Source organism: Geospiza fortis, unplaced genomic scaffold (genome assembly GCF_000277835.1).
Source record: "Geospiza fortis unplaced genomic scaffold, GeoFor_1.0 scaffold1, whole genome shotgun sequence".
In the NCBI taxonomy this organism is placed as follows: Eukaryota; Metazoa; Chordata; class Aves; order Passeriformes; family Thraupidae; genus Geospiza; species Geospiza fortis.
Genome location: NW_005054320.1, coordinates 6,686,688 through 6,709,760, shown reverse-complemented (window position 1 = coordinate 6,709,760; position 23,073 = coordinate 6,686,688). Strand labels below are relative to the sequence as shown.

The 23,073-nt window shown below is 42.5% G+C and overlaps 2 protein-coding genes across 2 annotated transcripts; one reads left to right on the top strand and one right to left on the bottom strand.

The window, feature by feature from the left end:
• Nucleotides 1-6: 6 nt before the first annotated feature.
• DUSP12 (dual specificity phosphatase 12) lies at nt 7-3,120 on the top strand. The gene is made up of 4 exons (XM_005420583.2): nt 7-147; nt 1,087-1,183; nt 1,577-1,763; nt 2,268-3,120. The coding sequence occupies exons 1-4, from the start codon at nt 72-74 to the stop codon at nt 2,427-2,429; spliced, it is 522 nt and encodes a 173-aa protein (XP_005420640.1). The 5' UTR covers nt 7-71; the 3' UTR covers nt 2,430-3,120.
• Nucleotides 3,108-22,525, bottom strand: ATP6V1A (ATPase H+ transporting V1 subunit A). Its single transcript, XM_031056619.1, has 14 exons — nt 22,428-22,525; nt 20,576-20,704; nt 18,908-19,122; nt 18,050-18,187; nt 17,405-17,556; nt 16,444-16,606; nt 15,034-15,142; nt 13,467-13,589; nt 13,263-13,377; nt 11,525-11,588; nt 10,593-10,796; nt 8,575-8,669; nt 7,252-7,423; nt 3,108-5,372 (listed from the first exon to the last, which is right to left on the bottom strand). Exons 1-14 carry the CDS (start codon nt 22,507-22,509, stop codon nt 5,280-5,282), a joined length of 1,854 nt encoding a protein of 617 aa, XP_030912479.1. The 5' UTR covers nt 22,510-22,525; the 3' UTR covers nt 3,108-5,279.
• Nucleotides 22,526-23,073: the final 548 nt, after the last annotated feature.

The window sequence follows — 23,073 nt, the reverse complement described above, 5'->3', positions numbered from 1 at the left end:
CGCCGCTCTGCTCTCGGCCCCGCCGCAGGGTGAACCCGGGCTTCCAGGCGCAGCTGAAGCTCTACGAGGCCATGGGGTGCGCCGTGGACACCAGCAGCGCGCTCTACAAGCGGTACCGGCTGGAGATGCTCAGCCAGAGGTTCTCCGGTGAGTGGGAGCAGCGCGGGTGCGCGGAGCAGAGTCCCAGCAGGGGAACAGGCTGGAACAGGCTGTCCCTGTGTGAGCCCTGTCAAAGGAGCTGGACTTCAAGTCTTACCCTCAAAGGAGCCAAGCCTGCACTTGGCCAGGGCAAACATTCACGTTACACCAGCCCTAGAGAATCCCAGCTCATCAGTGGGGGAAAAAATGTACCTTTGAGAGATGCATGGGAAATGAGATCTGTAAGGAGCTGCGACCTTTAGCAAAGTGTGAAAAATGGTGAAGGTCAATTTTATATTTTTCGTGATTTTTACATCCCTGGCAAAGCAAACAGCATCCTCAGAAAATATGTCAATGTGATGAAAAAAATAACATGCAAAACTTGAGATAAAGTTGAAATGCAGGTAATGAAGTAAACTTTCATACATTAATTTTCAAGAGATACGTGTGCATCGGTGTAATTTTATAATAAATTTATAATCTGTAGCTTTTCTTGCACGATCTGAGTGTTGCATCACAGTACTGTTGCCTTTTGTGTATCATCGTCCTTAGCAGTTTGCAAGCTGACTTTGTCAAATTGTCCCATTTGCAAGCTGACTTTCTGTATTTTGGGCACTCAGACATTGGCACAACTGCTCAGAAACCTCCTCTACCTTTAATTTCTGCTGAAGTAAGAACACAGAGCAAAATATCATTATTTTATCATGGTTGAGGCCATAGTCTAGATCCCAGTTCCTTGCATTAAGCAAACCTCCGTCTTAGGCATGGCAGGATGAGGCTCTTTTGTTTTTAGCTTAATCTATTGGAATTGGTGAGAGGGCAAATGAAAGGGAAGAAGGTGGCTCCTGCAGGCTGTGACTGGGACAGAGGCGCACTCCTGTCTCCTTCCCAGGAATGCAGCATGGCTGAGCTGGCCTGATTCACAACATGGTCCTGACCCCTCTGCAGAACCTCAAGACTTGCCCCGAGAAGTCTTTGCAGTTGATCCTACTACTATATGTCAAACTTTGAACACAGAGGTTCTCTACAGATGCAGGAAATGCAGGTACTTAATGTATTAAAAAAATATGTATTTTTATATATTTATAAAATACTTTATATTTCTCCTTAAAACATCATTGTGAAATCTACTCAAGAGTAGAATAACCAGTGTGAATCAATGGGCATGTCATTGTTGTCAGGTCAGGAATGAGCTGTTGCCTAAGTTTCCATACTGTGTTTGCGAAAAAAAAATAAATCAAAACTACAAAACACAAAACCTTTTGTTCCCTGGAGTGGTGCTTGTGAACCTTCTAGACTAATCAAAAACATGTATAATTTGTACTCCTGTTTAAATATTCAGTCAGGAGGCCCATATGCCCATTTTCTGTTGTCTGTAGATTTGCCCAGTTAAAAACCCGTTTGTTTTACTTCTTTTTTCCCATGTTGTGGAGGACAGACGTGCTCTGTTCCGTAGCTCCAGCATTTTGTCCCACACGGAAGGAATGGGACCCACAGCCTTTGCCCACAAGAGGATAACAGAGTCTGCACGGCTTTCTGGGAATGGCCAGGAAAAGTGCACCTCCTACTTCATCGAGCCCGTGCAGTGGATGGAACCGGCATTGCTTGGAGTAATGGAAGGACAGGTGAAGTGGAGCATGCGCTTTTTCTTTGCATTTTTGGTTTGGGTTGGTTTTTTTGCAGAGGCAGAATTGTGTTTCTTCCCAGAAAGGAAAATCCCCACACAAGGTCCTAGGCCTCCCCAGCCTTTGTGATGTAAATTTTGCAGCTTACGGGCAGATGCTTAAATGTAAAATAGTCTTTCACAAGGAAATGCTCTGCTTGTGCTGACAATACCAGCCAGGATCTTGGAGAGGGTTTATCTGCTGTTTGTTTCCATTATGAGAAAGATTTCTGGCACTTCAGAAGCCTGTTGTGGTCTCAGGCTGACCGAGTCCTTTGGACCCTGGTAAAACTCTTGGAATCCCACCAGGTCCCACCAGCTGCATCTGCACACCGTCCCATCTGCCAGCACAGCTGCCTGCTACACCCCAGGGCTAAAGAGCCCTTCCAGTTTGGCTTTTTGGCCTCTTTCTAATTAGGTCCACATCAACACATGTCTTAGACTGAGTCCTGGGTTTTTCTTGCAGCTTCTGTGTCCCAAATGCACGTCAAAGCTGGGCTCCTTCAGCTGGAGGGGGGACCAGTGTTCCTGTGGCCGCTGGGTGACGCCGGCCTTCCAGATCCACAAAAGCCGAGTGGATGAAGTGAGGACATTGCCTGTTGGTAACTTCCAGACTGCCAAAACCTGAACTCATCGCTTCACTTCATGGATTTCTTAACATCTACTGAGAACTACTAGTCCATGGTTGCCAGGAAATGAGCTTATGACTTCGAACCCTTTGTGAGGTGGCGAAATTACTTGGAACACCTTCAGCTTGACGTATCTCTTAATATATTCTATGAAATACCAGAACACTTTATTCAAAGAGGTGTTACAGAGTGGTCAAATCTACAAAATGGGCCAAGTGTGATGTTTTTAGTGTATTCTTCATTTATGTGTTGCTGTTTACAGAATGTCTCAACTCCTTATTCAGAAGGAGTTGCTGTGGGCAGTAGTGCTGCTCAGCTTCTGATCCAAAATGCCAACTGCCCTCAAATGGTACAATTACAGTTGTTCTGCATGCGTGGCAGCAAAAGGCAAACTTACAGTTACACTTTTATTGTATTAAAAGTAATCCTAAAAATACCTGCCCCAAGAGTATTTACTACTTTGTAACGCTTTCATGTAACGGGATTGTGCAAACTCTAATGGAATAGGAGAACTGAAGTAAAGAGTCCATGCCAAATTACTGCTTGCAGTTTTGAAAAATTCCTAAAGTGATAAAGTAATTTCTAAGCAAGCTCTCACCTTTTGTGATGGGCTGCTGTGTACACCACTGTTTAGCATAGGTTTGGTTTGACATAAAAAAAATAGGACAGATAAAACCTAATTTAAATCAATTTTATTTTCATTGACTTGAACAATTTTTTTTTAATTTATTTTTTTACACAATTTCCAGCAACATACATTATGAAATATACAAGATAAAGTAGGTGGTGGGGTTCTGCCCATGTTGTAATTCCTCCCACAGCTGTGGAAGGAAGACTTGCAGGACACAGTGAACATCAGAATCTCAACACTGAAAACAGACACAAAACAAAAAGGACAAAAATATATATGAAACTTTGAACTGGTCACACTTCAGGGCCAGGTACAGCACAATAAATATTAGAACTGCATTATCTTAGACATCTTCTGTAAAGTTTATAACATCCTCTATTTAAAGAGATAAGAACATCTGGTTTCTAGCATGAAATGCTACATTGTACAGTGGTGAAGGGTACAAACGATGAGCCCAGCAAGGGCTTGGATGGTGACTACTCATTCACACATGCTCGTTGATAAAATAAGCAGCATACACCAAAAGTTTAGTGAGCTGTAAACTTAAGCGTTCACTACCAGAATATCAGCTGCAGGAGCAGTTTCTTTTCGGGAGAACCAAAAATAGTCAATCCCTTTAAGTTTCAGCTGGGCTCTCCCCTGACAAACAGTGGGTTGATACCATAATGGAAGTGGCAGCATTTGGTCCGTAGCACAAGATCCCTTTGCATCACTACTGTTCAAAGCTGGCGCCGGTGGAAATACTTCAGTTCAGAGTTAACGCTCACGCAGGCACGGTGTCACCAACAACAGGTGCTGTCTCAGGACTAACAAAGCAGTAGGTGGCAGCTGGAACCCAGCTGGGCATGGGATGCCACCTGACACAATCAAGAGGGAGAGACTGGAGAGGATGCCAGCATCTCTCTCTCTTGCACTCTGGAGCAATGGGATGAGTGCTGGGCTCAGGGAGTTTGACATAAAGGCTGCGCTCTGCTCATTCCTCATCTCAGTCTAGTTTTACCAATAAAAAAAGCCCAAGAGACAGCAGTTTCAGCTGCTTGACAGAGTGCTTCCACAGCACAGAGCAGAAGACCAGAGCCACTGGTTTCTCTTGCATCGTAATCAACAAGGCAGGAGTAAATACATTTTGTACTCTTCAACCTTCCCCCATTCATCCCCTGCCCCCAGCTGAGCATCACACATTCCTCTTACATAAGAGCTGGGGACCTTCTGTGCCACCACCCAACAGGCCAGGTGAGCACAGGTGGAGGAAGAAGGCCAAGCACGTGCTTTCCTTTCCTTGGCATAACCTGGGCATTGCACTGGGGGCAACTGCACTGGCAGAGCACCACCAAGGAAGGACCACGCTGTGGTCAGCACGTGTGGCATCACTGTACCTTGCCAACCATGCCCTGCAGTACATGGCAGCATCACAAGCTTCACAAAGTAAAGCAGCTGAGTGTCAGGAAATTTTATGGGATGAAAGGGAGCCAAGAAGGTAAAATTCTGCTGGAAGCTGAGCACCTGTGGCTTTGATTTTAGCTAATGCTGAGTCCAACAGTCCTATCTGTATTAAGCAGGAAGATAGAATTGTATTTCTCCAGTGTACAAAATTATACCAGTTGCATATGCTCATCTTCTAGTTAGTCCCTTCTTGAAGGGGACCAGAACTACCACATTTCAGTACCAAAAGACTCAGCTGAGAGACTCAGAAATGACAGAGTAGTGAAGAATTTTTGGTTGTGTCAATATGTCATCAGAATATGGTCAAAAATTCTGTTTGAGAACAGGGAGTTCTATGTCTGATAGTCACTTAGCAAAGTGGCAGGTGTAAATGCCCTTCCCACTGCCAGCTCGCAATGTACTGCATGACTGCATGAAGACCTACACCTCCTCTGCCAGTGCAGCTCAACTGGTTACACCCCGAGGTGAAAGACTGGTTACCAGGAGAGCTGGGAGAGGAAAGATGACATTTTTCCCACCCTAGAAGTGTACAACAGCATTTCCTCACTCAGCCAGGCCCATTCACACATCACTCACCACTTCAGATGCACAAAGCAATGCCAAATACAAACTAAGAGGAATGTTTCTTGTAAAGACACTCTCTGAGTATGAACAGGGGAAACACAGGGTTATTTATCAACTCAAGTACTGTTGCATCATTCTTGTAAGGTAGGGAAGCAGAGGAGCTGAGATGAGGAACTGAGAGGACAAACTGGAGTGGTCACAGAGGTCGAGTCTACTCTTCCAGATTTCGAAATGCATTCTGCATGTCCTCAAACAGCTGAGCATAGTCCGCCTTGATTTTTGTTTCACCATCTTTGACAGGGTCCTGAAAGAACACAGCAAGTAAACAGATCCATCAGGAAAAGCCCATGGTAATTAAGTCAGCCCTGGTTTGCCACTGCTGTAACCTCTTGACTCGGGATCAACACTTGCCAACTGCAGAGCAGGCACTGTAGCTCTGTCTTTGCATCCTGTCTGTCTCACCAACAGCCACAGGGTTTAAATCTCATTCTCTTCCCACATTAGTGAGCAGGCAGAATGGGTACTGGAAAAAGATTATTTTTTTTTTCATGAGCAGTGGTTATTGTACAGTAAAGCAACTGATTTGGAAAGCAATCAAAAAACACTGAGGGTCTTGGTTAATGCTGTGTGATTTAAGAGCTGCAGTGATTAATACCAGCTCCTATCCCCACACCAAATGCAGTGCATCCCCAGTAAGTGGAAGAGTTACTCTGCAATTACTTAGAGGTTGTTTGGTTCAAATTAAAATGTATTGTGTAATCATTAAAATCTCAAAAATATCTTTGTACAGCTTCATTTTCTCAGAATATTTTTCATGAAAGACAAAGGCAAAACATTTATCAGCTTTGCTCTGGGGCTGCAAGGTTTTCTCTGCAAGAAGCATGAACTGTTGGGCTGTGAAATCTGTTTAACATCTTCACCATGCTCCTCTGGGTCAGTGCAACTCTTGGTAAACAGAGAGGCCTTACATGTGTGGATGCACTACTTCTTACATTGTCTCTCCAAAGTACCCAAACCACAGGATGCAGGACATCTGAATCCTCACACCTGTCCAACTGTGACCTGGGGAATACAATTTTACTTTCATAGCTATTAGAGGTCCAGCTCCACTTAACATACATTCACTCTCTGGATTCCCTTTTTCAGCCATGCTGTCCACTGCTCTGCTGTACCTCACACGCCTGCTGGTGAGCCAGGGTTTGTAGGGAGTGTTTTAATTATTCTATCTACATAAGCAGCTCTTAAAGAAGCTCATGTCCCCAAGGGCATCTTGTTATGTTCTCGATGCTTTGAGAATATATACCAGGAACCCATGTACTGCAGAAACAAGCCAGTACCCTGCAGGAACAGAATACATTGGCATGGCAGAATATTTAATTCTAAACATATTTAATCCAATGCTACTTGTTCTTCAAAGATTTGCAGTATTGACTTACCCAAGTTTTAACAGAGTAAGCATTTCATTTCATTGAGGAAATCAGTCAGTATCACAGGTTACCATTGTCCTACCAGAAACTGCTACACCAGCATGCTCTGGAGGAGTTTTAGTAAAGCTGTACCCTAAAATGACAGCTACTGAAGTTACCCAGGGCAGGTGCTCCAATCCACTTGTTTTGTCTTAAGCCCATGCTAAAGTTACTCCTCCCTTCCTCTCCCCACTTCAAGCAGTCTCTTTTATATTAGAGACAGGTATAAGCAGCCTGGAGTTTAAATCCAGGAGAAACTGAATGATAGAAATGTCAACTGAGCTATTGTAAATAGAAGTTAAGGAAAGAAATGCTCCTGCAATAGTATGTGACGTGTCCCATGTTTGGCTTCAGGCTGCTTCTCTCTGACAATAGTCTCCTTAGAACATGTTATAATATTTTTACAGAATTTTATCACAAAACCCTCAAAGCAAACTAGAAAAGATGCTTGTACTGTTACCATGACTATATGTAACATAAAAGAGAGTGCTGAAGGTGGGGTTGCCAAGGCTGCGCAGTCAGCATAAGCTGACTGGATTTCTGCACTGACCAGTGCTCACAAACCAATTCTTTACTGCTTTCAAAATTATAGCAAAGAGTCTCTGTTCACAGACGTTTATCAAAGGTCTTTGGTGTGTTTACCACTTTGTGAGTCAGTCTTCCAGAGGCCCTGGAAGCTCACAGGAAGCAGGACAACCCAGTTCCTTACAAACATACCTTGAACTTCATGGAGGTAAGTCTGTAGAGGATTTCGCTCATGTTCTCTCGGATGATGGACCACGTGATCTTATTGTCACTCTGAGCTGTGGTTTCTACAGCACGGCGTGCCATGTCATAAAATGCAATCATGTTGGAAAGCATTCCCACTGTTTTATAGAAAGGGCAGAACCTGATGGAATAGAAGAGGACCTGTCAGGCATCTTGGAACAGTTATCAGCATCCTCCCCTGACAGAAAGAGTGCCAGCCTGCTTTATTCCAGGGATTTTTAATGGATACTGCCAAAGGAGAGGGGCTGCCTCAAATAGGTCCCACATTTTTAAATGGTCAAATTGCAGGCCAAGACAATCATCCTGAAGCTGACTGAAGTTGAGGTTTTTGAAGCAGTACCCAAACATTCAGGCAAAACAGGAGTGAACAGGAACTGCTGCTCTACAAGTCTCACATTTCAATCTGTGCCAATGCTAACAAGTAAAGGAAAACAATGAGCAGCCAACAGAATTCCTCCTTCCTGTTTTGTCCATCAAGGGAGCAGGCTTCCTCCTAACAGGCTGGGATGACAGCTCTGCAAGTTTCTTTGCTCACATGAAAAGGAGTTTCTCTATGACAGGAGCACTTCATGCAGTTCCATTTTTAACGGGTAGGTGAGTGCCATAAAAGGTACCTCATTATTATTTATGTGCTACTTCTGTGCTTCCTATAGCATACACACACACCTGTCCTAGTAACCTGATCAAAGGCAGACACTGTTACAAAATTATGGATGTTGACATTTCTACTGATGACATTTCTCGAGACTTCCTGATCTACCTGGACTAGAGAGTGAGATGAAGTACAAAAAGGCCCCTTGTCAGGCTGTTAAAACACAAGCATAGCACAGAAAGAAGAAAAGTTCACTAGGGAGAAAGAGTAAGGTTTTTTTTGATGAATTGAACTTGACTCAAGAAATATGCAATAGTAACTGAAAACAGATTCTTGCAGTCCCCTGTGTATTGAAGGAATAAACAGGAAGACTTTGGATGTTGTCTATGAAAATAAAGCAGTCCTGTCCTCCTCCTCAGATGTTCTACTGCAGAAACATTGGCTAACAGAACAATAGAGGAGGACCTGGGAACCTCAAAGTTTTCTGCTTTCAGAAAGGGTCTGCATGCCTTGGGTAAGACAATGTGAATGCACTGTTGAATGAGCTACCTAAGCACAGTTCTTCCACTTCTTCACACACAGTAACATTAATTTCTGCACTGGTCAGCTTCCATGTGAAATAACTGTATCAACCCAGACTGCATAGGACTAAGAGGGCAGAGTGGCCAGTCACATCTCACCTGTCATAAGGCGTGTAACCATTCTGCTGCAAGAAGTCATCTTTTATCAGCTTGGCAACCTCCAAGGTAATTTTATCTGTTTCTGCCAAGGAAGCCTAGAAAAGTAAGGTAAACAGTTAGTTTAGTACTCAAGTCCATGAAGACACAGGATGTCCTGGCCAAGAACAGCTGTCTTTCAGTACCTGTCTCCCCACCCTCCTAAGACAGGATTAAGCAGAACTCTTGTCTTTTGGGTATTTCTCACCCCCTGCTATAGAATAGCCAATTTAACTGATTGCCAGATTAAGATGAGCCAAATACTCAGTAAGTCTGCTTTAGGTCTATCTGATGATAAAGGGAACTTCCTTCCCATTGTTTAAGATCATGGAAAAGCCACCAGACACTGAAAATCCAAACAGCTTTGCTATTAGATACATTGAAACATCACCCTCCTACATAAAGAGAAATTAATTTTTACCTTTCTCAACCTTTATGGAAGAAAGACTAGCATGCTAGATCAAGAAGCAAACTAAAGAATTTGGTACTAGTCTGCACCGTTACCAATGTCCTTTTCCCACCTGGCATTCAAGAAAAGAAACGGAGTTGATGAAAATGCCTCTCATACTCCACAGGAAAGCCACAACTGCTGCACACTGCTGCTCTTGGCACCACTTGGCTCTTGGTTGCTCTTCTCCACCTTCATCATCCTTTTGCTAAAGAGGCCTGATTAAGCTTTAAGTAGCCCCACTTGCTTACTAGATAGGAAGCTTGAACCTTCCTTCATGAGGAGACTAACAGAATTCAGAGCTAAAATAAAAAACTATACTGACTGTACTTCCAGAATTCTGCCTTTCTAAAGGTTTGTTGCAGTTGTTAGCCAAGCCCTGACAGAAATAAACTGTCAAAGATAACATCTCTGAGAAAAAAATGACCAGTTCCAGTAATTCTATCGTGAGAACAACGCCTAGTCACAAGTACTGGCTTATGAACATCCCTTCCACATCAAGGACCCAATCCTACCCTGCTTTGCAAACCACTCTTTTAGAAGATGGTTTTGTAAACAGAGAACTGCAGAAAGTCCTATGACCCCATTTCCTTTTCTTCAAAGACACATCAAGAGAAGAGAGCTCTGCTAGGCAAGATGTGATGAAAGGTCTTGTCTTGGTGGGACTAGAACATCAGTGAAGAGACAGAGCACCATGAGCAAACTTCCTCCATGTAACTACATTTAATACATGTTACTACACACTACTACAGCTCTGTAAATCACAATAGCTCATCTGAACATCACAGAATTAAAGTACTGTCAAGTATGTGCCAGGAACCTGCCAATTATCATATTTACAGTGCTAAGCTGAAACACAGTTTTCACTGGGTCCTTTCTGAGAGCTTTCAATGGAAATTTTCCTGTCCAAGTTTAGCTTTCTCTTCAAAACACTGAAGTGAAATAAGGAAATTAAAGAATGCCTGCAAAATGGAGCCATATGTCACAGGTTTCCAAAAGAAAAAACCAGATAATCACAAGTTCTTTAAAAAGCAGACTTCACATTGTTTCTACAGGCCAACTTGTAAATGCCAACACCTCTGTCCTGAAGCTGGCAACATGGTTTCTAATAAACTGCAACCCTTCAGATTACTTCAATAGTAAAGGTGGGTTTGCATAATTCCTCTACAAAGACTACTTCCAATGGAATAGTACTTTAAGTTGCAGCAAAGGGCATTTCAGCAATAGAACTGAATAGAATAGAACACTAAAGCAAGTGAACTTTAAAGCAAGCAGTAGATGTCCCAGTATCATTTACACGAGAAAAGCAGCACCAAGACAAGGTTTAGCAAATCTGAAAAGCTATCTGTCATTAGAAGTTAAACAACATGTAGGAAAGTTGGAATAAAGCACAGTTTGAGATGAGAGAGTCTGACACCTCCCAGTGATCTTTTGCGTGCAATGCACAAGTCTGCTCTAAGACATGGCCAAAAGCCTGCACTAACCATAAGAAAATGGAGGATATGGCTCAGTGACACCACATCTGGTCACTCACCTTCCCAACAAGCTGCACAATCTCTGCAAGGTCCTCTTCCTCCTGTAGGATCTCTTTGGCCTTTGTCCTGAGAGGGACAAATTCTGTGAAATGTTTGTCATAGTACTCGTCCAGGGCTCGCGTGTATTTGCTGTAGCTGATCAGCCAGTTCACAGACGGGAAGTGCTTGCGCTGGGCCAGCTTCTTATCCAGGCCCCAGAAAACCTGCCAGGAGCCAGAAAGGTCAATCAGCTCTCCAAATCAAAAGTGAACTAAAATAATTTAAGGCAATTAAAAAAAAATAAAGAGAGGAAGTCAAGCAAGTTGGAGTTAATGCAGCATAGCAAAGGCTTCACAAATGGAAGCCTGGGAGCCCGGTAACTATAGCAGTGACATTCAAATAACACTTCTCAAAAAATGACAACTTCTAAGCTGAGTTCAGATTTCTTCAGCTTGAGATTTTTCATGAGGGAGCAGTTAGCCACAGCAATGTCAATATTGGAGTCTACGTAAAGCAGAGACCAAATAGATGTAACGGCTTTTCCCAAAACTGCAAACAGTTGCAAGACACTCCCAGTCAGCTTCTCTGAGGATTTTTTGTGGTTTCAGTGCACCTATATTAAGAGTGGTCTGCTTTCCATCTCAGCTAGAACAGATAAACTTCCAGTGCAGCTCAACAGGCCGCACTTAGAAAGCACACAGACATCCCTGAGCAGGCAGTGTTGGAAGGAATTGCTGCCTTCACTCCTTCTTCCAAAGGGATCTCAAACACATCAGTTTGAGACCATGTCACAAGGTCACTCTTCACAGTGTTAGGACATTTTCCAAAACACCCTACAATGCTGCCTGTGTCAAATCAAAGCTCACCCCAGCCACTGGCACAAATGTGCTGAAGTACAACCATATGGAGTCTAACAAAGTGGACAGAAGAGCTGCAACGTTGTGGGACGTACCTGAACAATGCCCAGGGTAGCAGATGTGACAGGATCAGAGAAGTCACCACCTGGGGGAGAGACACTGAGCAGGAAGAGATAGGGAAAGGTTATCAGAGTTACTTTCACAGTTCAAACTGAAGTACTGAACATATGACTGACTGCATAGCTCAGTGCAGAGAAACCAGAAAAGTCAACATGATTTCAAGTAAATAACAGATTGCAATATGTTTGCACAAAGTGCTTGATGAATACCCACACAGGGGTAATATCAAGCATACCATGAAATAGTTACATCAGTGACAGATTGACAGTATTAAGGTGTAATTTCAGTCATGTTAGCTGCAGATAGTAACTCCAGCTTGGATCATCAAACCTGTCTCAACTCGAACAGATTCAGCATGAGTGCTGATAGAACACCATGAATACACGGTGTAGTGATTTTACAGAAAACAAGATGCCAATTTGAAATTATTTTTGATATTCACCTATACAGTCACTACTTCATTTGTGCTTGACACTCCAATACATGCCTTCCCAGAGATTAAAAAAAAATTGTCTTCCAATCTCAAAAGCAGAAAGCCCTTACATATGTATGTTGTGAACAGAACTAAGCAGAGCAAAAAATCAGCTCTGGGTGTTCTTGCAGATGCCCGGGGCCCTCCTGAAAACACAGGGAATCCACTTTGCCCAGGATATGATACACAAACCAGTATTACCTAGGAGAATGCCTACGGACAACATGCTCCTCACAGCACATCACAGCCTGAGATACACTGCTCCATGGAATTCTACTCTATTTGAGCATAAGAGTCATGATTCATTATGCCTCCAAGTGCACACACTGCTGCTCTAACTGCCCCTTCTTTCCTGCTCTGAGCATAGTTTGACATACTTTTCAGAGAGCCCTAATGACATTCTTCCCTGAGCCACTTGATCCGATTGCTGTGCCTGTGATTCCACAGAGCTACCTGTCCGCATTCATTCCTTCTGCCCCCACGCACAATTTAGCAGCAGTTCTGGATGAACAGAGACTAAGCATCTACCTACTCACTCCCATATTTTTAAGTTCTGCAGCTGCACAGAGCAACGAGACCTTTTTGTCTGAAATAAAAGGTACTGTGTCATGTTGCAGTGTGATGTCATGGTTAGCCTCAGTTTCCCGGTGGTCCTTCCCCAGGTGCCAATCACCACTCCTTTCCCCCTCCCTTGCCCCCTGCGGAGTGCTGTCTCACCATCCAGCAATCCAGCAATCCAGAAGGGTGATTGGCAGAGTTCAAAAGATGCCTTTCGGCCCTGGGGGACATTAGGCCATCCAGGTGTCATTTGTCCCCTGAGACTTCCCCCCCCCTTACCTGGTTGGTGGGATCCCTACCCCTTCCCTCCCCCTCTCCCTGGGGTTAAAAGACACAGCAACCACACGGTTCGGGAGTTCTGTTGGAGCTGTTGCTGCATTCAGAGGTCTGTGGGCCAGGAATAAAGCTCTGGATCAAAACGCTCCAGAAGAACCCAACTCCTTTCCTTAAAGCTTCTCCACCAGAGGTAAACCTGAGCTCCTGCATGCCTGGACTTGTCCCAAGTGCCCAGCTGCAATATCCAGCTAGCCAGGGGTGTCTCTGAGGTGAAACCACCACAGCTGCTGCCTTTGGTCAAGCAGCAAGGGCCAGACGAGCCCAGGCATGTTCCATCCGGATATATTGGTTTAATTCCAATAGTGTCATACAAAGCAGGTGCAGAGGCAAAGCAATGCAACACTCACGCTCCGACAATGCTGACGCTGCCTTCCCTCTCAGGATTCCCCAGACACTTCACTCTCCCGGCTCGCTCGTAGAAAGAGGCCAGCCGGGCACCGAGGTAGGCTGGATAACCACTGTCTGCAAACACCAACACACGGAGATTCAGTCAGAGGCTCCCAGTTTGAAGGGCTGCATTTACAAGCCTAGACTGAGGAAAGACTACTCACCAGCTGGCATTTCAGCCAGTCGCCCTGAGATCTCCCTGAGGGCCTCAGCCCACCGGGAAGTGGAGTCTGCCATCATACTGACATGGTAGCCCATATCCCGGAAATACTCGGACAGGGTGATTCCTGTGACAAAGACAACAGCCTGCTGCAGGATACAGCGCAGAAAGGAATTCTATGTCATCACAAATACGTAAATAAACTGAATTATTTGATTTACATTTTGATGGAAACAGACAATGGAAGTTACTCTTTCTTCCTGCTTATGTCCTTGCTGTCTTTCTTTTTGCAGTTGCAATTTAGTTCTTCTCACTCACCTCATTTTTGTTTATGAACCACTCAGATTCATCTTACGTTCATGTGTATTTCTTTGAAGAGACACTGCAATGTCACTGATGCTACTCTTTCCTCTCAGGGTCTCTAGCTGGTCAGAGTGACCCCAAGATACATGAGAAAGTCTCTTTTCCCAGTTTTCCCAGCCCGGTGCTTGAAGAAGGAGTTGGAGCTCTTCATTTCTTGGTCTCAAGGTTGTTTATTGTATCTTATCTATAAATTTTTTTCTCCTGACCTGCCGAGGTCCGCTCAGCAGGACAGACAGAGGCACACTGCCTGCCCCTGGGCCGGTTATCTTTTTATACTAAAAACTACATGTACGCTATTTACAATAACTTTCCAATACCTATCACCTATGTTAGACAGTGAGCTTCTGCTCTAAACCAATCTAAAAGTGCCAACATCACAGCAGAAGATGGAGGCCAAGAAGAAGAAGGAGAAAGGCTGGACATGCCAAGATTCCTCCATCTTGCCCCCTGAACCCCCATTCTAAAAACCCCAAAAATCTATTTTTCACCCTGTGATAAATTCACTGTCATTCTACTTAAACTTTCATGGCTTGTAATTCTTCATATAAGGTTGGTAATTGTTTTTTCCAAGGGCTAAATCAAAGGCACAGGGGTTTTGGGCTCTGTGCCAAGGTCTCTGAGCCCCCTGGGCAAGGGCTCGAGTCCTCCAGGGCAGCCAGAGGAAATTCCTGGGTTCCAACACTTTTCCTCACTGAAACCATGAACAAAGACTCTTCTAACTGTAAAATGTCTCTTTCCCCTTCAAACCACAAGAATACAAGAGTGAGAAAAGGTTGTGTTTTATCTGAATTATCTGACAACTGTTCATAAAAAAGAACTTTTAAAAAAGTCTTTAAGAGGCTGCAAAGGAAATATTAGTCTACCAGCTCAGAGAATACTATTCCTGTCCTATTCCTATTAAGTAGCTGTACTTGTCAGCAAAAAGCCAGTCAAAAACTAAACCTTGCAGAATTAACACATGCAGAAAACCTACACAAGTCTTGGCACAGTAAATTCACTTTATAAACAAAATTTACTCAATATTCAGAAATGGCAATTATATGCAAGCAAGCCAGATTCAATTAGGATACTAAGACTTGGTGCAGGCAAGGTCTGAAAGGGTTTACTTCTGAAACTAAACTGGCTTCTTGACATGGTCATCTCAGGAACTGAATATACTAGAGCATGATGGCTTGCTTTATACAACTTTATCTTCTTGTAAATCTTACCAGTATAGATGGAGGCTTCTCTGGCAGCCACAGGCATGTTGGAAGTATTTGCTACTAGAGCTGTTCTCTTCATGATGCTTTCTACCTTGCCATCAACTTCCATTGTTAACTAAAACGCAAGAAAAGGAAAAACACGAAAACTGTAACAATAGCAAGATTTTTTTTGGTCAACTTTTTGCTGCTTGGTTTTTTTGTTGTTGTTGTTTGGGTTTTTTTGGTTTTTGGGGTTTTTTGTTCGTTTTTGGTTTGTTTTTTTGTGGGTTGGTGGTTTGGGTTTTTTTGTTTGTTTGTTTTTTGTTTGTTTGTTTGGGTTTTTTTTTCACTGTTTTACTTGCCTTGTATCAGGATACTCCCCTCAGCTACTCTGAGAGTAGAGATGAGAGTCAAAATTTTGGTATATGTTGGTTTGTCTTTCAGACTGCACACAGCTTAATTTTTTAATGTACATGCTTCAGCCTCAACTCATCTTCTGCAACTGCCAAATCCCTGTTGATCCCATTCAAGTAAGTAATGACAAACCCACTGCACTAGGAAGCACATGGTCCTCTCTCAGATTTCCAGGCTGAAAGAGCTAAAAATTCTTAGCCTGCTGTCATAAGTCCATTAGGATTTAGAGAGTTTTTCCCCCCCCATCTACAAGAAGCCAATTAGTATTTGACAACTGGACATAAAACCACATTTTTAACCTCAGTGAAGCCTTAAAAGCCCCTGAACAACAGAATGCACACCCTGACATTTGTGTAGAATTCCACTTATGAATACCCTGGGATTTGCCTTCTTCAGGGCTATCTCAGCTTGACTTTCCCACTTTGTCACCAACCAACACATCCAAGCCTTTTAGCCCCTATTTCTGACAGTGAAGTTTCTACCTGACAGTTTATACTAGCTGACCCTGGCACAACAACTTCAATAAAACATAGTAAGAGGTACAAGGATTGCTAAATCTGTTGCTTGGTCGTTGTTTGTTTGTTGTTTTTTTTAATTAACAAGGTATTTTCTACTTCACTCAAAAGGTATTCCAAAGCTTAACATGTCAAACTAATATCTGGTAACTGTATCACCACCCTGCAACTTGTAAATGGATGCAGCATTTTCTATGCATGGTCAAGTTAGAGACACGACCAGCGACAGGTGAGATGCTTACAACTGTGCTAAATTCTTCTCTGACATTCACTCTGGCTTTATTTTAAACAACTTAGAAGGCACACCCAAAAACTCGTCCAGATGTTTATTAAGGGACCACTGAAGTAATTATTGAACAAGCCAAAAGGGATTTTTGCCAGAGCTTCATGGCAGGTAAGATGATCTTTTCAAGTCGCTCTACCAACATGATATTTTACTTGGTTACAATACCAGTATGATAGCAAGTCTTCCCAGGAAGGTTTACTCTCCATGAAACTCCATACTAACCTCAGGGAAATCTCTCAGTACTTCAGACATTTCATTTCCTCGTTCTCCACAGCCTACATAAATGATGACATCACTGTTGGAGTACTTTGAAAGAGACTGTGAGATCACAGTCTTTCCACAACCAAATGCCCCAGGAATCGCTGTTGTACCCCCTTGTACACACCTGAGTAAAGAAAAAGGACTGTGATTTGCAAGGAACTAAAAAACAGCTCTTTCCCATCTTAGAATATATTTTCCATTAGAACTCCTACATCAAAAGCAGAATGACAGGGGTCACATTCAACTATCTAGGTGAGAAACACAGAGGTATTTCACTAAACCAAAAAATCAAGGAACTAAACCATCCTTTTCTTCTCCTGTCCTTGAAGTATGTGACTTATGCTGATACAACAGCATGACTTTTGGGCTTGAGACATAGCGGCTTTCACAGCTGGAAGCAGCGATGGAATGGAAATACTAAGAAAAGAACAACTGTACTTAGCTGTGCCTTATGGAATAAGCAGCACAATATTTCAGGACCAAAATAACTGAATTCAATGTCTTAGAAGTTAGCTGCTTAAATGAGCAGTTTGTTACAGTTAAGTGCAAGTGTTTTCCTAAAAAAATCACTGGAAACTACACATCCTCAAGACCATGGAAAGATATCCTACTCATGCATCCAAATGAAGATAGCAAGCTTGAAAGTTCTAGCCTTTCTGCAGATGTGACATGGTTAAGTTTATGCACGTCCAGTTTTTTCTAGATTAATGCACTAGAACAGTTTTGCTAAACTTCCTTTTTCCACCAGTGGGTTCACCTGCCAAATAAATACGAGAAGTTCAGCTTAATATTTTTTAAGATTATGCTGTGACACATGGTGAAAGCTTACCCTTAAAAAAACCTAATGCTCTAAGGCCTCCTGCTTCTGCTTCCCCCTAAGGGAGAGATTTGTTACACAGTAGAAATAAAAGGAAGTACTTACGGGAAGAGGGCATCCAGGACTCGTTGGCCAGTTAACAAAGGATGATTGGCTGGTAACTTCTCGGTGACAGGACGGACCTGGCGTACAGGCCACACCTGCACCATGGTGAACTTCTCCTTCACACCTTCAAACTCCAGCTCTAACACAACATCCTAACACAAAGACATGTGAAGTAAGCAAACAGCTGCACACTGGACCAGCACATAAATTCTCATTGTAACTACTCTGCACAGGCTTTTGGTAACACCACAGAGCTCTTAGAACCTCAACATGCAATCATCACCTCCCAAGGGAAGGCTCTTTCCCATATTTACAAGGCCTCTGGGGGAAAACAGAGCAAGATACACCAAACATTAAAAGCAGGCTTTTGAAAAGCAAGTGAATTTTACATATTCATAAGATATTGCAGATACCCACAGAGGTCATCAAACATGGCACAGTGGAATGCCATTGGGAAGCCATAAACATAGAAAATAGCTGCACAAAATAATGCAACTCCTGCAGGCAGGGTAGCAGAAGTGATCATTAACTCAGACACCTTGTCGCATGAAACACTTTAGCTGGCCTCATGCAGAACAGAAAGAGTACATCAACCTTATAAAAGAGACATGGAATACACCAGAAGCTGCTGTTTGGGAGACTTACTGAAGTGTCATAGTTTCCTGGAGGAGCAATGTATGTAACTGTACCCCTGTTCCGTGGGGGCAGCATGATTTTGTGTTTGATCAGGGAGTTTTCATTCACCACACCATAAATATCTCCACCAGTGATGTGGCTGCCAACCTAAAATCAGAACAGGTCTATTACTCATAACTTTTAAAAAAGAACCTTTACAAACTGTAAAAAATACTACAGCTATTAAGTCTAGCACTGTGATTACCCCTTTTTTAAACGTTCCTTGTTACAGCACAGTAGCTCATTTACATAACTCATTACTCCAACAGCATTGCTAGCAACATTACCTGTGCTCAAGTGCCTTTCAAGGCTCAGACAGGAGCAATTACTAACAGACAAAAGAAATTTTCCTCGTTTCTTTTCCACCTCTCAACCTAATGTGCTAAGAAGAGAAAGGATAGCAAATGCTAACCTGCAGGGTTGGAAAAAAGATGCTGCAAAGGGCTAAAGCCATGACATTTTCCAGCTCTAAGGCTACCTTCACCATTTGCAAAATGTGTGCTGCAGTCATTCTTTTTTGCTCAGGTAGCACTTGCTCCTGCTAATACTTACTGCCATTCCATGAGTTTCTCTATGGTTTGGTAAATACACCAAAACACTGTAAATTTCTCATATGCAGCAGCAAGACACCATAAGTCATATCAAGTAAGTTTTGGTGATCTCCATCCAGTCTCATACACCACTACCACCTCCTAGCACTCCTTTTTGCAAACTTAATAATGCAGCATTAACCACAGGTCCCAGCAGTCACAGCCTTAGCACACTGCTCCAGGCCTAACCTCTGGGGGCAGAGGAGCAAGGGGGGAACACAGGATTGTCAGAACCTACCCGCAGATTTTTGGAAGGTGTGAAGTCCCATTTGACATCTCGGCTCAAAGCTGACACATTGACACCTCTAGGGATATAGATACTTTTGGTCAGGGTGCTGATGTCTGAGAGAGGTCTCTGGATACCATCAAAAATAGCTCCCATAATGCCAGGCCCCAGCTCCACTGATAGGGGCTTCCCAGTACGAAGCACAGGATCTCCTACAGAGACACCAGCTACAGAATTGCTGAGGAAAAGTTCATCCAGAACAAGGGAAAGAAACCAGGCAGAAGTCATCAGGTTCACATCATACTCTCAAACCCCTTTTCTGACTTTAGGGTAATACTGTTCCTATGTTACACATCATCATTCGAGAAGCATGTAGGCCTTATAGTAAATTCTGAATTTGCTCAAACAGCAAAGTTCACCATCCTCTAGAGAGGCAGAGTAGTGGCAAATATTCTGCTTTACAATCATTTGTTCAAGTCAACTGCTGTTGGCAACTAATGTCAGCTAATATGGATGAGTCCACTGGAGTGGCAGGCAGTGGGATGACAAAACATCACACATTCCTTACATCTTCAGACCCAGAAAACAGATTAGGCTGTTTAAGTCAGATAATGTTATGAAGTATGGAATTTTTCACTTCAAAATTTGTTTAGAGAACACAAGTGCTTTGGTCTTGAGCCTTGCACAGCTTTTTTCAATAGCAGCCTAATTTTATAAAGAGTTTGTCTAAGACCAGCACTATTGCCCTCCTATCTTGTATCAAATTGTCAGGTCTGTGCACTACATAAGCTCCAAAGATTCACAATGGACTTTTCTCAGCAAAGAGCTAGCACCTTGGCAGAAGGGCCTGCTAGAATTCAAAAGAAACCTCCAAAACTTACACAAACTCAATAAATTTAATACAAGTTGACTTCAGAGAGGCCTACGACCAAGTTTCCTCTCAACAGGAGATTGAAAGTAAACTATACTCAAACTTGTTCCATGTACTGATGGAAAACTACTTGATACTGTAACAATGATGCCATCTAAAATGATAAATTATTAGGCAGAGACAGGACCTAGTCAGCACAGCAGTTTGCCAGCAAGCTCTTCAGAACCAAGGTTTGGGAGCCAGCACAGCCTTTTTCCTAGGCTCTACAGATACACACAGCCCCCTTGGGAAGGGGAAAGAGGCTTGCCTTCAAGTTTTATGATTTCTTTTTTGACATTTTCTCATATATATATATGTAATAAAAAATACATTTTACATTGCCTAGCTTTTAGAATATATGCTGCATCATAGCTGGACCAAGATACTGTAAGCCTACTGCAGAAAAAAAAAAAGTGTAATCTGTTATGCTTGGCAAAATACTCTGTGTCCAGAAGAAGGCATCCTGCCCACTTCATATTTCTATTTAAGCATTATACAAGCACAGTTATCAAAAGCAAAGATGCAACAAATATTGCTTAGGTTTGTAATTTATGATTGACACTTGTCAACTGCTTTAACAAAGAGGCATCAAAATGCACTTGAATTCTAAGATACACTTTGATTCCCAGTCAAAAAAGCCTCCTTGTTACACAGCCCCACAAGGAAAGATTCACCTCAAACCCATCAAAATTTACAAAACAGATGCAGAACAGATGTCCTGCCAGATCCCAGAGAATCTGGCAGCAGAGAGGGAGCAGTGAAAAGGATACAAGTTTCCTCATACACCTGGACAGTTGCCAGATCCCCTTCCAGGCGGATGATCTCCCCCACCAGCTCACTGTGTCCCACTCGCACCAGCTCGTACATGGCAGCACCTGCCATGTTGCAGGCCGTGACCACTGCAAAAGACAAGCACATAGGCGAGTTATTTTTCCTGCAGCTCAGGAAACCTACCCTTCACAAGTCTGTAAGAACTGCACAGCATATTCACCCACATGGTGAATATTGGTATTCACCCATATCAGACACACACTCTTGACTTGACAAAAGGATGCCACAACTCCTGGTATTTCTAGTTTGAAGTCAAAAGAATAAGTTTTCCTACAGTTTTCACTCTGTCCTTTATCCAGAAGAAGAGGACACTATGAGAATGTAGTAATTCACAGGACAATTCAGGCCATAATTTCTCTTATCTGTCTTGACAGATTGCAAACGTTGAGGGTGTGAGATGCTGTAAACTTTGACAAACAAGTTCTATAGGCACTTCTCCCTTGCAGTGAGCTGGGCCACATTCTCATCTGAATAATTAAAACACACAAGAAAATGGCAAAACTCACTCGATGCCTGCTAGTTACACAAGCCTGTGGTTCAGGGGCAGCATTTTCAAGTCACTAAACTTCTGTTTACCTTGGTAGCATCTGGATGTTGACATAAACATGGATAGATAGAGCCAAGGCACCTGCTAAATACCCTTGCATCTAAAGCGATGCCTAGAAAGCTTTTAAGAAAACACTATTTTCTGCTTTATTTTGTAGAAAAACTACGTCTATCTTGGCAAAATACTCTGTCCAGAAGAAGGCATCCTGCCCACTTCACATTTCTTATTTAAGCATTATACAAGCACAGTTAAATTAACTTTCAACAGATGAAGGCTGTTGTGCAGCATGTTTTGGGCCTGAAACTTCTTGCTGCTTTGAGTTAGATTTCAGCAGGTCATATACAGAGTCCTGGCTGCTTTAGAACAAAATTTACTATGTCTTGCATATTATGATCACAGTCACATATTTACACAAAAATACATTTTCCACTTCCTGGAAAAGAAAGCTGTGTCAGTTTGAAATTGTTTCTAAGCACCACCTCTGCAGTTACAGAATGTACAGTTAAAAAATTGTGCCTGTTTAGGTAGGGAATTTCTTATTCATCGAATACATTGCATTAACAAAAAAACTTGATAATCTTCTGTTCTCACATTCTCATCCTTTCCTTCAGCTCTCGAAGAGAATGCAGGAGGGACCAGAAAAGCCAGTAGAGTCTGCATGTATTCAAAAGCTGCTCCTAGCAGAGCCTAAACTATTTCAGCTGATAAAGATGAAGAGAGTCCTCCTTCTCCCAGCTGCACTATCACCACATTCTATCACCTTCCCTGACTCTTGTGGCTCCTTGCTGAGCTCCCCAGCCCATGGTGCAGTAAACAGAGCAGCTTGACACTGACAGGGACTGAGGATATCAGAAAGCACAGGGATAAACCTTCAGCAAGAACAGACTATTTATTTCATACCCTTTTAGTGAAGCTTAGCACACTGGGCCCTGCAGATTTCCAACCAAGGGGCTTTTTCTCATACAGAAAGCTTGCCTTTTATTATTATTATTTTTGTTTTTATTCAACTGCCTGCTTCTGTTCATTATGTTTTTTAAAAAGGTTAATTAATAGTAACATCTTGTTAGCAGGTTTTTTAATAGTTTGTCACACTGTAAGTCAGTAATTCTTCTTGAAGTCCCCTACCCAAAAAAAAAAAAGATGAAAAGCACTACCCAGAGCTCTTTTATACTTCTTTCAAGTGAAGATTAACAAGATCCTAGATAAAACAAAATTTATTACTTCCTCTACAAAATAATACCTACCAGGTCCTGAGACTCCATAAACATAGCCAACAAAAGCCTCTCTGTCCTCATCACGGATTTTGGGGAGCTTGGAGAAGTCCATCTTGCCTGTTCAACTGAACAAAAAAAAAAAAATAAGAGTCAGTCCTGAAGAACACACACACATAGTAACTTCCTCCTCTTCCCTCTGCTCTCTTCTTATTTTCAGTTAAAAAGAACTCTGAACTCATAGCCAGAAGCACCTTAGTCTTAAGCACTTTTAACTCATTTTAAAGCTGTAAAAAGTTAAAAAGTAACTGATTTAAACAAACAAAATATCTGAGATTCCTTACTGCAGAAACACAGGGATAGAACATCACCCCATAATATGCTCTACAAAATGCTACTGAATGAAAAAGATGCAGTGCAACAATGCCCTAACACGGTTTCATTCTTTTTAAGCTTGGTATTAGGATATTTAAATGACAGAAAATCTCTTTTGTATTCCACATCTCATTACCCTCCTTCAAAATATGGAGTTTTCCATGATTCTGAGTGAGCAAGAGAATGTTCTGGGTCTGCTTTACTGCCACCAGTCTCTAAAATGCAATACTACAAATATTAATTGTGAAAATTCAATTTTTGCTATCTTAAGGTGCTGAATCACAGTATTTAGAGGAAGAAACAC